Source organism: Juglans regia, chromosome 14, assembly GCF_001411555.2.
Source record: "Juglans regia cultivar Chandler chromosome 14, Walnut 2.0, whole genome shotgun sequence".
Classification (NCBI taxonomy): Eukaryota; Viridiplantae; Streptophyta; class Magnoliopsida; order Fagales; family Juglandaceae; genus Juglans; species Juglans regia.
The window spans coordinates 7,313,347-7,328,674 of NC_049914.1; the positions used below are offsets into that span (position 1 = coordinate 7,313,347).

The 15,328-nt window shown below is 39.1% G+C and overlaps 3 protein-coding genes across 3 annotated transcripts; 1 reads left to right on the top strand and 2 right to left on the bottom strand.

The window, feature by feature from the left end:
- Positions 1 to 118: 118 nt before the first annotated feature.
- Positions 119 to 3,524, bottom strand: LOC109009009 (laccase-17-like). The gene is made up of 6 exons (XM_018989328.2): positions 3,338 to 3,524; positions 3,074 to 3,225; positions 2,704 to 2,951; positions 1,828 to 1,956; positions 741 to 1,718; positions 119 to 535 (listed from the first exon to the last, which is right to left on the bottom strand). The coding sequence occupies exons 1-6, from the start codon at positions 3,461 to 3,463 to the stop codon at positions 405 to 407; spliced, it is 1,764 nt and encodes a 587-aa protein (XP_018844873.2). The 5' UTR covers positions 3,464 to 3,524; the 3' UTR covers positions 119 to 404.
- Positions 3,525 to 9,011: 5,487 nt separating this feature from the next.
- Positions 9,012 to 12,395, top strand: LOC109008997 (putative receptor-like protein kinase At3g47110). The gene is made up of 2 exons (XM_035685559.1): positions 9,012 to 11,712; positions 11,953 to 12,395. The coding sequence occupies exons 1-2, from the start codon at positions 9,012 to 9,014 to the stop codon at positions 12,393 to 12,395; spliced, it is 3,144 nt and encodes a 1,047-aa protein (XP_035541452.1).
- A 292-nt stretch (positions 12,396 to 12,687) lies between these two features.
- Positions 12,688 to 15,267, bottom strand: LOC109009008 (pentatricopeptide repeat-containing protein At2g29760, chloroplastic). Its single transcript, XM_018989327.2, has one exon. It carries the CDS (start codon positions 15,225 to 15,227, stop codon positions 13,002 to 13,004), a length of 2,226 nt encoding a protein of 741 aa, XP_018844872.1. The 5' UTR covers positions 15,228 to 15,267; the 3' UTR covers positions 12,688 to 13,001.
- Positions 15,268 to 15,328: the final 61 nt, after the last annotated feature.

A 15,328-nucleotide genomic window follows, 5' to 3' on the forward strand; every position in this document is an offset into this window, starting at 1 on the left:
CGTACATTTGTTTTTTTTTAAAAATTAATGTTTATTATTAAAAAATTAATTTTTTTTTTATTTAGATATTATATTTATTCATTTTCTTCAAAAATAAGGCATGACACTTGCACACTTATGACTACAAATATAGTTTCTCATTCAGTAAGGAGCCAAAAATTTTAATAGGAGCCAAAAATGTTGATGTCAAGGTGATCTTTTCACATGATTTACATTGAGAATCCGAAATGTTACAAAAAACTGTGATCCACTCTTGAATCTTTACCTAGCTCCTCCACATGACATGGATAAATAGAGTTGTTCAAATGCTAAAGAAGGGCCAAACACGAGTTTCAAATGGGTTATAAAGATATAAAAACTTGGTACAATTTCTGATAGGAGAGAAAGAAGAAGTCTGTGAAAGGTCAACACTTTGGAAGATCTGCCGGCGGATGAAGCAGCTTCTGATTTGGAAGCTTTCCATCTAAGACCAACCAACCCATCTTTAAGCCCCAGCTGGTGTGGATCTCCAGGTGGCAATGCATGAACCAAACCCCTGTTACCACATAATTAATTGTTGTCGTGGTCATCATCACAAGGCAAAAACATTTAATGATGTTAATGTAAATTAATGACAGCAGACAGAACATTTCACAACATCACTAATATTAGTTGAATATGATAGATTAATTGTTTATCATAAACATATGGAATTAACTTAATTAACCGTATGATAATATTATGGTCTTCTTCCTGCTCACCTGGGTTATCCGCGAGAAAACGGATGGCCACCCAACCCCCTGAGGGAACACCAACTGTGTTTCTTTCAATAGGATCAACAAGATTGAACTCCGCCGGGTCTTTATTAGGATCAAAGTTTCCAAACCCTTGCCCAACAACAAAGAAATTAAATCCATGCAGGTGGAGAGGGTGGCTCTCAGCACCAAGAATGCTTGTGTCCTGCATCACAAGCTCCACACTAGTGTTAAAAGCCAAGACTACCAGCTTTGTCTCATTGCTCACCATAGTGTTGTTTGGTGGGGTACCCGTATAATTAAAGGGAAAAATAGGACTGATTGGAAAGTCAGAGGTGTAAACACCCTTAGATTTCCCAAAGAAGTGAGACTGGAGGAGGGCAGTGGTTGGGAGTGCAAAGGATATGTTGTTAACAGAAGCAGCGAACCTTGTTCCATTAGGACCTTGGCAGGTCTGGTTATGTTGGCAGGGGCTTGTTCCAAGGCCTACCGTGAAGAAAAAACGCTTATCAACTTTTTGAGGGACATTTGCAGGGAATTGAGCACTTGCCAAGCTACGAAGTCTGTTCGAAAAATTTGTAGCAAAGGACGTGTCATTGAGAGGAGGAAGAACAGGTTTGAAAAGCTGAAGCTTTCGAAAATGATCAGAAGCAACTGAATGAAGGGTTTGGGGTGGAAATTCATATTCTAGTATACCGGCAACAGTGGAGTTGTCAAAAGTGCCTAGGCCAGTCACATATGGTCTAGCAGTCATGACAAATGTGGCATTGGGGAAGTCTGCTTTGGTCTTTAGAAGAACATTCGTGGTCTGTCCTGGGGCTATGAGAACTATGTTAGTCTCAAAAGGTTTAACGTAGATAGCATCAGCTTCGACAACTGTGAGCGTGTGGTTTGAAATGCTGAAGAAGAGCTCGTCGTTGAGTGCAGCATTGATCAATCGGAGAAGGTAAGTCTTCCCGGGCTTTACTTTCAGCTTGAATGTGTCTGTCATTTACATGAAATCAAAATATTGAATCTATTAGGATGATATATATAACGTCCTATTTTCTTGAAAGTGCAACATGATCGACAATATATATAAAGCATTTGACACCTTTGGCAGAACAGTTATAGAGTGGCCCTGGAAGTCCATTAATGGTATACGCATCAGAGACATTTGGACCGCCTCCTGTTTGCATGGCTTGGTTAATTACTGCCTCAGTATCTACGTTCCACCATTCTCCTGAAATGATACATTAATATCCATTAATTTATTGGTATCAAAGTTTGTATTCAGGTACCGTATTATATATAGCTCAGCTTGGACCACAAAATTAAGATTACTAGATCAAAATATATATTATAATCGAAACTCTTTCAAAAACTCTATTTACTATGTATATATAATAACTAAAGGTATGCTAATTTAGTTAAGTAAGTGCTCTTTATTCCAAAAAAATGTTATAGCTGCAAAAAGAAGTTAGCAATAAATCATCGACATGCATGGTTTCATCATATGATACGACGTTAGATCTATTTTACAATAAAAATAAATTTATAATCTAACGTACGTACTACATCAAATCACTTCAATTTGTAGATTTATTTTTGTGATATTTTTTTATGACTAAAACATGCATATAATATCTTCCAAATTATAAATTGTAACTATTTTTGTGAATCTAGTAATTAGTTTACGAGTAGTTAATATAAAGATTAGAGCGCAGAATTGCAGAATAATTAATAGAGAAATGATACTTGTAGTCATGAGTGTGTAAGTGCTGTATAGTCGCTTTGAAAAAGGTGAATAAATATGAGACCTACATAAAAAGAAATTAATTTTTTAATAATAAACCATACTTTTTTTCAAAACGACTGTACAATATTTATATATTTTACGATTGTATGTAGTATTACTATAATTAATAAGTTTAGTCATGCAGGTGTAAGTACTAAATTTGAGATCGCTAATTAATTAGTAATTACGTACCGAAGATGATTGGAACTAATTCCTTGTAGGGTTTGGCAAATGGGTAAGGAAAACCATGCTTGGGAAGAATGATAAGAGGACCATATACAGTTGACCTAAGCCACGATATGTGGGCATGCCAGAAAAGAGTGCCTCTCTGGCCTACAATGGTGAAGTTGTACACGTAGCTCTGGCTAGTTTGAATGGGACATTGAGTTACATATGCTGGACCATCAGCCCACCCTGTTTGAAGCTGTCGAATGCCATGCCTGTTTCAAAGAAATTAATATTTTACCATATATAATCACATGCATGATTTAGATATCACTCGTACGTACGTACCAACTGGATGGTGTATATATATAACCATGCATGAAACTGTATTAATTACCAGTGGATGGAGATATTGTTCTGGACATGATTAACCACTTTGATAAGAAGTTGGTCACCCTCCCTAGCTACAATGCGAGGCCCAGGAAACTGCCCGTTTACTGTCACAATGCTCTTTGTGTGGCACAGTCGCGTCACATTTTGCAGTTTGATCTGCAAAATATTCCAGAAATTAGTACTGTTAAAAGAAACAAAAATCAGCTAGCTGGTGCAAGCTTTCTGTATATATGTTAGACGCTAGCTGAGGCATGCATGCAGCACATACATCAAACTTGTAGTGCCTGGTTATGCCAGCAAGTGCAATCTCAGGAACGAGACACAACGTAGTGAATGAGAAAAGAAAGAATACTGCCGGAAATATTGCTGGCGATGAAAGAAGAGGAACACCCATTGTTTGCGCCTTGAGTGTGCTAGCTTTTCTTGTGCAAATTAAGCAAGGCACTGGAGTAAGCGTGTATTGCTCGAAGCTATCCTGGGAGTGATTTTATATGCAGGTGGGAGAAAAGGTTTGGTTGAGTAGGTTATGGGAATTATTAGGCTAAGTTGGCAAAAGTTTGACAGAAGATCAGAATCAGAATGAAATGCTATTTTAGGAAGGCCAGTTGTTAGAACAGCTTTTGAGTGGTTTTAAAGACAATCAATTTCCTTTTGACCTCCTTTCTGTACAAGTCAAAGCTTTTCCTTCCAATAAAATAACATCCCTGTAATGTGGTGCTTCTCAAAATTCAGTAAAAATTAGTGATTTTGATCCTGCCTGCCATGGTGAGCAACAAGTACGGATGATGACAAGATCAGGGAATTAAGAGAGGCTCCTTTTCTGCAAGACTTTCGTTGTAAAATATGTTGTAAGTTTACATAATTTTCTTTTTCTTTTTCCTTTGTATATAATAACATCTCGAGGCTTTTATATTTTCACAGTTTGAAATGAAGTTTTCACCAAGCTTGAAGCATTAAATGAAATTGTTATCATGTAGCTTTCTCACCAGATATCTATTCTTAATATGTAAGAAAACAAGTACAAAGTAGTTCTCTCCAGCAGTCGTTCTGAAGGCAGATGCATATGGCATTTTTTAAGCTGTTTTCACAATCGAGGACATGAGATCGACGACTGACAGATCATAATAATATTAGATGCATACAGGGGTGTAGGGAGTTGGTCCAGACCGGAAAACTGAACTCTAGATCGGTCGGTCTCGGTCTCATAAATTGTGGACCAAATAAATTCAGTCTAATCTCAGAGTTTATAAATTTTAGACCGGACCTCGATCTCATAAATTGTGGACCAAAAAAATTTAGTCTGATCTCGGAGTTTATAAATTTTGGACCGGACCGGACTGGACCTGACCGAACTCTTATATATATTTTAAAAATATTTTTAATAATTTAATATATTTTTTATATAGTAATTATATAAATTAATGATATACGTAATTTTTATCTAATTTATTATTATTAACTAATGATTTAGTTACATAATTTATATTAATAAATCACTTAATTTTAATTTAATAATTTAAATAATTTTTATTATTCATTAATTTAAAAATAAAAAATAATTAGATCGGATCGAACGAATCGACCGGACCAAAGACAACCGGTCTGATCCAGAAAAAATGATTTTAGGTCCATCAATCCCAGACCAGACGATTTACACCCCTAGATGCATAGTTAAGAAACCTCAACGCGTACGATGCTTCTAGCTAGCTCTCTTTCAAGCATGCAAAAATAAAAGCAAACTACTATAAAAGGACAGCGAAACTGAATATATAATTAGTACGGAAAAATATAGATGCATGGTATTTGATTTTGAAGTTTCTTGCAATCTTAACAAAATTGAAGTTTTGAATGTCTTGGCCTGGGTACGTACGTTGCACCCACCTACGGCCTCCTTTATCGTGCAGCCTCTCTACCTTCAACAAATAGAGAACGGCTTGTAGGACGAAGAACTTTTTGGGGCATGACAACGAGAGGGATGAAAGCCAAAAGGGACGGTGGAGAGCGGTGGAGAAACTAGAGAGAAAGAACGTTGAGCCTGATGGAAGACAAGGAAGACCTCTGAAAAAGGGGGCAGGAAGCAAAGAGAGAGGGAATGATCAAATGCAGAGAAGTGAAGGAGGAGAACAGCTTATATAGGCTCGTACACTGATCGAGGAACAACTTGATGTTACGGGTTGGTGACCTCGGGAAGGCCAAACCGTGCAGAACGACAGGAAAGGGGAAACCTTACAATGGTCGTGTGGAGTGCAGGGCCAATAGGGACTCGAGGCGTAGGCAAGTGTGACCTGCATGACACAGCCATCGAAGACGAGAGAGCATCGAGAATCCAAATGGCAGGGATCCCAGGAGTTAATGACAGGGATAGTTGGCTTCGAGAAGCCCAAATAGCAAGGGATGACGTGGTACGAAGAGACGCAGAGCAGGTGACGTCAGCACTAATGATGACCCCCGTCCATAGGCCGTCGTGCACTGGCCTCCCTAATCGTCGGAAGACGAAGTGGAACTGAAACCAAGGTGGTCTCAGGAGGCACGAACAACTAGGGATGGGCAAGCTTCGGGAGCGAACCAAGGAAGACGCCGCTCGAAACCAAAGGCCTAGCGCTGGGTAGGTGATGGACATGACGATCGCACTAAGTGCAAGGGGGAGAAGATCTTCTGGAAATTTCCACCATATATGTGTGCTAGAAATTCGCAGGGTACTGTAAGGGGAGAAATCCCCAAAGGGCCTGGGCTCCCGTGCAAGGGCCGGGATAAAGCAAAAAGCCCAAGGGGGAAATCGTAGGACAAGAGTCCTAACAAGTAGGGCTGGGGACCGCACTGCCTGCCAAGGTATCACTAATCTTGAAACAGGGGTGGACTGACATCTGAAGTGGCCAACCATCAGAGACATGCAGATCCTAACACCACAAGTCAACAAGGATAGGGAGCTCGTCCGAAGACCGTGCCACATTAATGATGCAGAAGCAGGTGCGCAGGGTAGGGTCACATCGCATTCAGTGCGCCTAGAAGGACGGCACGCCACATGAGGCCTGATAGAACTGGTGGGGGGTAGAAGCTCAACAGGGACGTGCGATCCCAGTACGGAGCCGCGTATGGATCAAGGTATAAATACCCCTCACTCTACTGAGAGAGGGGTTACTCGCTCTCTCACGCTTGAACATTGTTGCTATCTCATTCTAATCTTTATTCTATCTTCTTCTTCCACAACCTTAGACTAACTTGAGCGTCGGAGGTATCACGACCTCCGAGCTCCCATGTTCTCCTCCTTGCAGAGAAACGCCCCAGCGCTGCCAGCGTGGAGTGGCCTAAGCACGCAAACACGACCTCAATAGGACTGAACACCAGACCAATCGGTTTCGGTCCCATAAATTGTGGACGAAAAAATTTAGTTCGGTCTCAGGGTCTCTAAACTTTGGACCGAATCGGACCGAACTCCTATATATATTTTTAAAATATTTTTAATAAATTATAATATTATTTTTATATAGTAATTATAAAAGTTAATGATGTAATTTTTATATAATTTATTATCGTAGACCATATAAATATTTTTTAAGAGAAGTAGTTACATAATCCACATTAATAAATCCCTTAATTTTAATTTAGTAATTTAAATAATTTTTTATTAATTTATTTAAAAATAATAATTGGACTGGACCGAACGAACCAACTAGACCGATAGCTCGATCCAGTCAAAAAAAAAATGATGGATTGAAAATTTTGATCCATCAACTCTAGACTAGACTGGACCGATTTACACCCCTAGATGCATAGTTAAGAAACCTCAACGACTATGATGCTTCTAGCTCTCTTTCAAGCATGCAAAAATAAAAGAAAGCTTCTAGAAAAGGACGGCCAAAAACTGAATAAGTACGGAAAAATACAGATGCATGATAATTGATTTTGAAGTTTCATGCAATCTTAACAGCGTTGAAGTTTTGAACGTCGTGCAGCCTCTCTACCTTCAACAAATAGACAAAAATATTGAGCATGGTGATCATAATAGGCCAAGCTTATAATAAATTGTCTTGATCATATCTTCAAACTAGAGTAGTAGTTTCACTTAAAGATGCATTATGAGCTAGTAACCTCAGGAATGATGCATTATATATTTTCCTCGAAATAGCCACAGGATTAATGATCGTATTGATGATCAAGCTAGGGGAGAAATTAAGAGAAGAAGGTGAAGTAGTTCTATATATATATATATATATATATATATATATTATATGTACCATCGATCGGACTTGGTCTGGTTATATGATCTGATTCTGGGGATTGATTTAATTGAAGTATTATTTTGAGACCTTTTGTATTGCCAATCTTAAACCAATATTTCAAGTAGAAATCGATGGTCGGTATTTAATTAAATGTCGTGTGAGTCATTTTCATAGACGTAATGATCATGATCTCATATATATGAGATGATCATGATCATCATCTCCATCTTCTAATTTGACTTTACACCGTCGTATCATTTTCACCGACACAATAACGGATGAGAGATCATGAGACGAGCACATTAATGCAAACATGATCAATATATATATATATTATATGTACCATCGGACTTGGTCAGGTTTAATTATGATCTGATTCTGGGGATTTAAATATTGAAGTATTATTTTGAGACCTTTTTTATGGCCAATGATCAGCTTAAACCATTTCAAGTAGAAATCAATGCGGTCGGTATTTAATTAATTAAATGTCGTGTGAGTAATTTTCATAGACGTAATGATCATCTCCTAGATATTAATTCATGAATCTCTATCTTCTAATTTGACTTTACTCGATCGTATCATTTTCAGTACTGAGACAATAACGGATGTGAGATCATGAGACGAGCACATTAATATTGCAAACAGGGTGTGACCTGGTCGTGAAGATATCATCATATTGATGATCATGAAGAGAAAAAGTAGAAGAGCCTTGATTTTGGATTACCTAAAATTAATTAATATTGTACGTACGTACGTACTTGATTGTTATTTTCTCATGTCACGTTCAACAAGATCAATATATGCAATAAATTAGTGAAATCTCTATCACCAAGTCATGAAGAGAAGAGGTAAAAGGAACTTGAAATTAACATTAATAGATCAGATAATATCATGTAATATTAAAAGGTGATTGCTTCTAAATTAAGACTCTAAACCATTTCAACGAATTCAAAAGTCTTGCATATAATATATTAATGTGCAGTAGTTGCGTGAGTACCAAGCTGAGAAAAGAAACAAATTATATATTAAGTGGATTATCTTGCATTGTTTCATCAGATAATAGATCGATGTCAGCTGATTCATAAGCATGCATGCATGCATGCATGAACCACTAAAATGCGCCGAGAATTTATAATTACGTATAGGCACTCTCTTTTCTGGAAATTATACTTTCTTTTGAAACTCAAAACAGATTTATTTCCTAATGGTAGTACTGATATTTTCCTACTGATGTGCTTGTTCTAAATATTTCTTGGGCAAAACAAATTTCCATACATATTGCGCTTCTCTTTTATCATTAAGAGTGTTTTCTACTTCTGTTTCTTATGTCACCATCATACATATATATATATATATATATATATGTTTTAACTTCTGCATGCCATAATAGTATTCCAGAAAATTAATTAATTAGTGCACTAAATGATAGACCTGTTATGGGATTCGGAACAGAAGCAAGGTAATCTCGAGTTAAAACTCAAACTAAACGACATCAGATCATAACAAAGATGGAAAGTTCTCAAGATTAGAAATGGCCAACTCTGATCAATTAATTATAATACGAGAAGTTCCACCTAAAATGTTGTTAGGTAATTTGTTCCCTATATATATAATATATATATATATATAGATAGGCACACACCCAAACATATAGATATACATGTTGGAGTTCTCTTATCCCACTTCAGCTTCACCCTGTGGCAGCAACTTTCTTCCTCCTACATGGAGCGTTCTGTTATGAGTTTAAGGCAATACTTGTCAATAACCTTCTGTTACATCCTTCTCCTGTTCCTTTCCTTGTCAGCTCGAAAGGTTTCCACGGCTACCACATTTTCAAACGAGACTGACAAACTTGCACTGCTCGAATTCAAGTCCCACGTAGATCAGGACCCCCTCATCAGTGTCCTGGCTGCTTGGAATGAGTCTTTCCATTTCTGCCACTGGCTTGGGGTCACCTGTGGCAACAAACACCAAAGAGTCATTGGTTTGGACCTAAAAGACAAGAACTTGGTTGGCACCATATCACCCTACATTGGAAATCTTTCTTTCCTTCGATCCCTCAACCTCGCAATTAACTCCTTCTATGGTCGAATCCCCTCGGAAGCTGGTCGCTTGATCAGGCTTCAGAATTTAAACCTGAGTTTTAACTCATTGGAAGGAGAAATTCCTGTCAATCTGTCTCACTGTTCCAACCTTATGTATCTTGGTCTCCAGTACAACCATCTAGTGCAACAAATACCATCTGAACTTGGCTCTTTGTCCAAACTCAAGAATCTATATCTTGCCAAAAACCAGTTAAGTGGAAAGTTGCCACCTTCTCTGGGAAACCTGTCTTCTCTCCAACACCTTTGGTTTCCATATAACAATTTGGAGGGAGAAATTCCAGATACATTATCCCAGATGATAAGCTTGGAAAGTTTTCAAGTAGGAAAGAATAATCTTTCTGGTGTGTTTCCACCTTTCCTTTACAATTTTTCATCAATCAAAGTCATTTCCTTGGCTTTCAACAACTTTTCTGGTGACCTCAGGCCCGACTTAGGCATTGCACTTCCAAATCTTCAAAAGCTTGGTATGGGAGGAAACAAATTTACAGGAAGCATTCCAGCTGCATTGTCCAATGCTTCAGGTTTTCAAGAAATTGATATCCCTACAAATTATTTTACGGGAAACATACCTATGGAGTTTGGTAATCTACGAAATCTTACATGGCTTAATGCAAACGGGAATCTTCTTGGAAATTATTCAGCTGATGATTTGAGTTTTCTTAGACCTTTGACCAATTGCAGCCAGTTACAGACACTCGATATCAGCTACAACCGGCTTGGAGGTGAGCTGCCTGATGCGATAACAAACTTCTCAACCCAAATAACATGGCTACAACTAGGAGGGAATTTTATTGGGGGAAGCATACCTACGAAGGTATCAAATCTAGTTAGACTAACTCAACTTGGTCTGGAACAGAATTTGTTAACGGGAAATATTCCAGCTTCAATTGGGGAGCTCTCAAACTTGAACAGATTGTACTTATATGGAAACAACTTGACAGGGGAGATCCCGACTTCTCTTGGCAACATGACTCAATTGTTGGAGCTCTATTTGTATAATAACAGCTTGGAAGGAAGCATACCCTCGAGTCTTGGAATGTGTAGCTACCTGCAAGATGTACAACTTTTCCATAATAAACTAAATGGCACTATACCCAAGAAACTCCTTAGTCTTCCAGCCCTTTCTCGAGAACTTAATGTGTCTCATAACTCTTTGACAGGAAGCTTGCCCCCAGAAGTTGGAAACCTGAAGACTCTTGTTTATCTAGATGTTTCATTCAACAAATTTTCCAAAGAGATTCCCGCGGAACTAGGGGATTGTTTGGGATTGGAAGCACTTTATGTGCAAGGGAACTTCTTTGAAGGAACCATTCCGGATTTAAGTAAGTTAAGGGGTATTCAATATCTTGATCTTTCCAACAACAACTTGACTGGCCAAATTCCAAGCTACATGGTTAGTTTTTCCATGTTGATAAACTTGAATCTGTCTATCAACAATCTTGAGGGAGAGGTGCCCATACATGGGGTCTTCAGAAATGCAACTGCAATTGAAGTATATGGCAACGATGGGCTTTGTGGGGGGATCCAAGAGCTGCAGTTGCGCGCATGTTCCAATAAGCATAGAAATCGTGTTGCTTTTAAGTTGATTCTGAAAATAGGCATTCCTGTTTTCTCCGTGGTGGTGTTGTCTTTGATTTCCCTCATGTGCTGGTTGAGAAAGTCAACAAAAAATGTCATCCCACTTCTTCCTTTGGGCACTACCTTTGGGCCCTTCTACCAAAAGATTTCTTATCAAGAACTACTCAATGCAACCGATGGATTCTCAGAGATGAATTTGATTGGTTCAGGTAATTTTGGTACTGTCTATAAAGGAAAGCTTGGTCTCGATGAAGTCAGTGTCGCAGTCAAGGTACTCAACCTAAAAAAGAAGGGAGCGTCCAGAAGCTTCATCGCTGAATGCGAAGCCTTAAGGAGCATCCGGCATCGAAACCTAGTAAATATTTTAACTGCTTGCTCAAGTATTGACTATGGGGGCCAAGATTTCAAAGCTTTAGTATATGAGTTCATGCCAAATGGGAACTTGGACATGTGGTTGCATCCAGAAAATGGGCTCAAGCAGCTGAGAAATTTAAGCCTTCTTCAGAGAGTAAACATTGCAATAGATGTGGCTTCTGCTTTGCTTTATCTTCATCATGAATGCCATATACCTATTATTCACTGTGATTTAAAGCCAAGCAATATTCTTCTCGATGATGAGCTGACTGCTCGTGTAAGTGATTTTGGTTTGGCACGACTCCTTTCAGAATCGAATAAGCACGCTTTTCCTAGTCAATTAAGCTCAGCTGGGATTAAAGGAACCATTGGGTATGCTGCTCCAGGTACTATTTCATGATTTCTCATTTGTTTAGTGTCAAATGATAAAGGAAAAAGGAAATAAAGAACAAAAACAATTGGATGTTAATGATATTGGATTTACTTCTATACAAATTGAGCGAAAGAAGTCATCAATAATCAAAACAAGGAAGCCCACCAAAAAAATGTGTCACCCATTATTACCTTGATGACAATCACCATAAGAGCTTGTTGTTGGCTTGTCAGAGTTCTTTAAATTCTTGCAGAGTACGGAATGGGAGGTCAGCTGTCAGCCAATGGAGATGTGTACAGCTTTGGGATCCTCTTGTTGGAGATGTTCTCTGGAAGAAGACCCACAGATGAACTTTTCAAAGACGACCTGAACCTCCACAAATTAGTCAAACTGGCATTGCCGGGACGAGTGATGGAGATTCTGGACGAATCAGTTTTGAACGAAGTAGGCGAAACTAAGAATTTGGTTACATGTAGGAGTGACTGGACAAGCTGTGAACAGACTGAAGGCTTGATATTGGTCTTTCAGATTGGCCTTGCATGTTCAGCAGAATCTCCAAAGGACAGAATGAACATGAGAAGAGCTGCAACGGAATTGCTTTCAATCAGAGACAAACTCCTTGGGAACGCAGACCAGAACGTGCATAATGGAAATGAGAAAAGCCGATCAGTTAAAGTTTCTGAAAAATGTCAATGAGGGTAGTTTTCCATTTTCTACAAGTCAAGTGGGTTAGAACATTGTTCTTTGTCTAATATACAGAAAATAACATACTCTTGGCGCCGTTTAGAAGCAGCATATCCTGATGAAGCAGCAACTATGCGCTTGGTGATGTTGTAAATTAATTAAATAGATGCAGCAAAGTTAAGATACTTTCACTGTTGTTTATTTTCCTTTCCTTTCCAGGATTTGTTTCTACGTATACAGGTTTTTCCCTTCTACCTTTTATATATTTTTTCTCCAAATATAATTTCCACAATATCTATTAGACATCCAAAATGATGCATATTTTTAAATATTGAAGGGTTTAAAGGGTTTCTTACAATCTCTCAAAAGGAAAAAGAACTCCAAAAATGCTCCTGATTGACAAATTTTTTTTTTTTTTTCCTTTCTACAAGAACAAATTTTCATTCTTCCTAAATTTATCCTGCTAATCAACTTGATATTTCCTGAGACTTGTGGCCAAGCTCAATCATCATATTGATTGACTGAACTTGCTTTTTGGTGCTTAACTAATTATTTAGCCATTGCCAAAATCACTTCAAGAGTATGGGATGAGATCTTCACAGCAAATGCTTTCCATATTCACCAATAATCCATACATGAGCAATACCCTTCTCTAAAATGGTGAAATCGGTAACGATCTCTTAGAAGTATCTCTCTACCGTAAAGCCTAGATACGAGCTTAGCAACTGAGTGGCAGTCCCCACAAATACGGAGATTCTTCACAACCCGAATTGGTTGAGATGGGACCATAGTAATAAGCCCAAAGGCAATTGCTAACTTCTCACTGTGAAGGTTTAGGGCCTGCTCCTTCATGTCTTCTTCTTCAACAAGTTGCAGGAGGTAAGACTTGTTTGGTACATAACCAATTGATTTCAATCTTGCTGCAACCTCATCCAACTTAGAGTAGATTTCCATGGATAATGGATGAGAACTATCGCCTGCCAGAAACTCATGAACAATACCGTTGACCTCGATTGAGCTACAACCAGGTTCTTTCTTTAGACCAGAATCTCTCATGACCTTCCTTAACCCTGAAACTCTATCCCACTTCCCTGTTTTAGCATAAATGTTTGATAAAAGCACATAGGCTCCATGATTTCTAGGGTCCAACTCAAGCAAATTGCTACAAGCCTTTTCAGCAAGCTCAAGATTCCCATGAAGTCTACAGGCCCCAAGCAGAGCCCCCCATACAGAAGCAGTACGAGCTATGGGCATTTTTTCTATTAGTTCGACTGCTTCATCCAGAAGGCCTGACCGGCCAAGAATATCAACCATGCAAGCATAGTGCTTTTCTCCAGGCACAACCCCATGAACTGACTGCATTTGATAGAACAAGGTTCGTCCCTCATTTACTAATCCTGTGTGGCTACAGGCGCATAACACATTGGTAAAAGTCACAGCATTGGGCTGGACCTTCGCTTCTAACATTTTTGAGAACAAATCTATTGCAGCTCTCCCATGCCCATGCATTGCCAGACCAGCAATCATGGCACTCCAAACAAACACATCTTTGCTTTCCGCTGAATAGAATACCTCGAGTGCCTTCTCTAGATCCCCACCCTTAGAATACATGTCAATGAGTGAGGTCGTGAGATGACAATTTAACTTAATCCCCCGCTTCTTTATATACACGTGGATCCACCTGCCTAAATCCATGGCTCCCAACTGAGCAGAAGCTGACAGAGCACACACAAGAGTGACCTCATCTGGTTTTGCATCCTTTCTGAGCTGTAATTCGCGGAAAATAGCCAAGGCCTCCTTTGGCTTACTATTCTGTTCATAAGCAGAAATGAGAGCGTTCCATGCTGCAATATCTTGACAAGGCATTGCATCAAAAACACGCCGAGCCTCGTCATACTCCCCTAACTTAGCATATCCATCAAGTATAGTTGTCCAAGTGAAAATATCTCTCTCTTGCATCCCATCAAACCATTTTTTTGCCTCTTCAACACTTCCACATTTCATATACATATCAAGTATTGCATTACTCAAAGTCAAGCTCACACAAATCTCATTCTTTTCAATATACGAACACACCCACCTCCCAAACTCCAAATCCAACTTCTTCGCGCAAGCCGAAAGGATACCCACCATCGTCACATCATTTGGCTTCACATTCTCCTTCTCCATTCTCCTAAATACGTCCAGTGCCTCTTCGGGATAACCTCCTCGGGCAAAACCCATGATGATAGAATTCCAAGAAACAACATCTTTCCGTGGAATCTTTACAAACACCCCATAAGCCAAATCCAAATTCCCACACGAACCATAAAAATGCACGAGCGAATTGAGAACAAAGATATCCAAACTTAGGGATGCTTTAATCACCATCCCATGAAACACTCTGCCAACCCGAAAAGCTTTAAGCTCCGAAGCTGCCTTGAGTAAGAAAGGAAAAGTAAATTTATCCGGGAGATGTTCACCTTGAAGACGCATTTGCAGAAAGAGTAAGAGGCTTTGAGTAGGGTCGGGGCTGGAAGCGTAAGCGCGAATGAGGGTGTTCCAAGTGTAGAGATTCGGTTGGGGAATTTGATCGAATACTTGGCGAGCGTAGTCGAGGCTCGAGAACGGTGATAAGGCACTCGCTGTGATGAGCTTACTGGCAGAGAAAGGGTCGAAGAAGATGCCACTACGGAGCATTTGAGCATGAACTTGCTTTAGGCTCTTTAAACTTGTGCATTGGCTTATTACTAAAACTGTCGGGTGGTTTGCGAAATACCGGTCGTCATCGATTGTTGGGGAGGTAGAGTTTGGGAGGTTGGTGTGACGTGGGAGAGAAAGAGGTGGGGTAATATGAGTTGCCATGGGTGGTTTCTGGGTCCTTTGCTCTAAGCTTTAGGGCTTCCTTTTTATATCACTCGTCTTCGGTTTTAGTATGAGAGCAGTTAATAATAAATTAATATTTT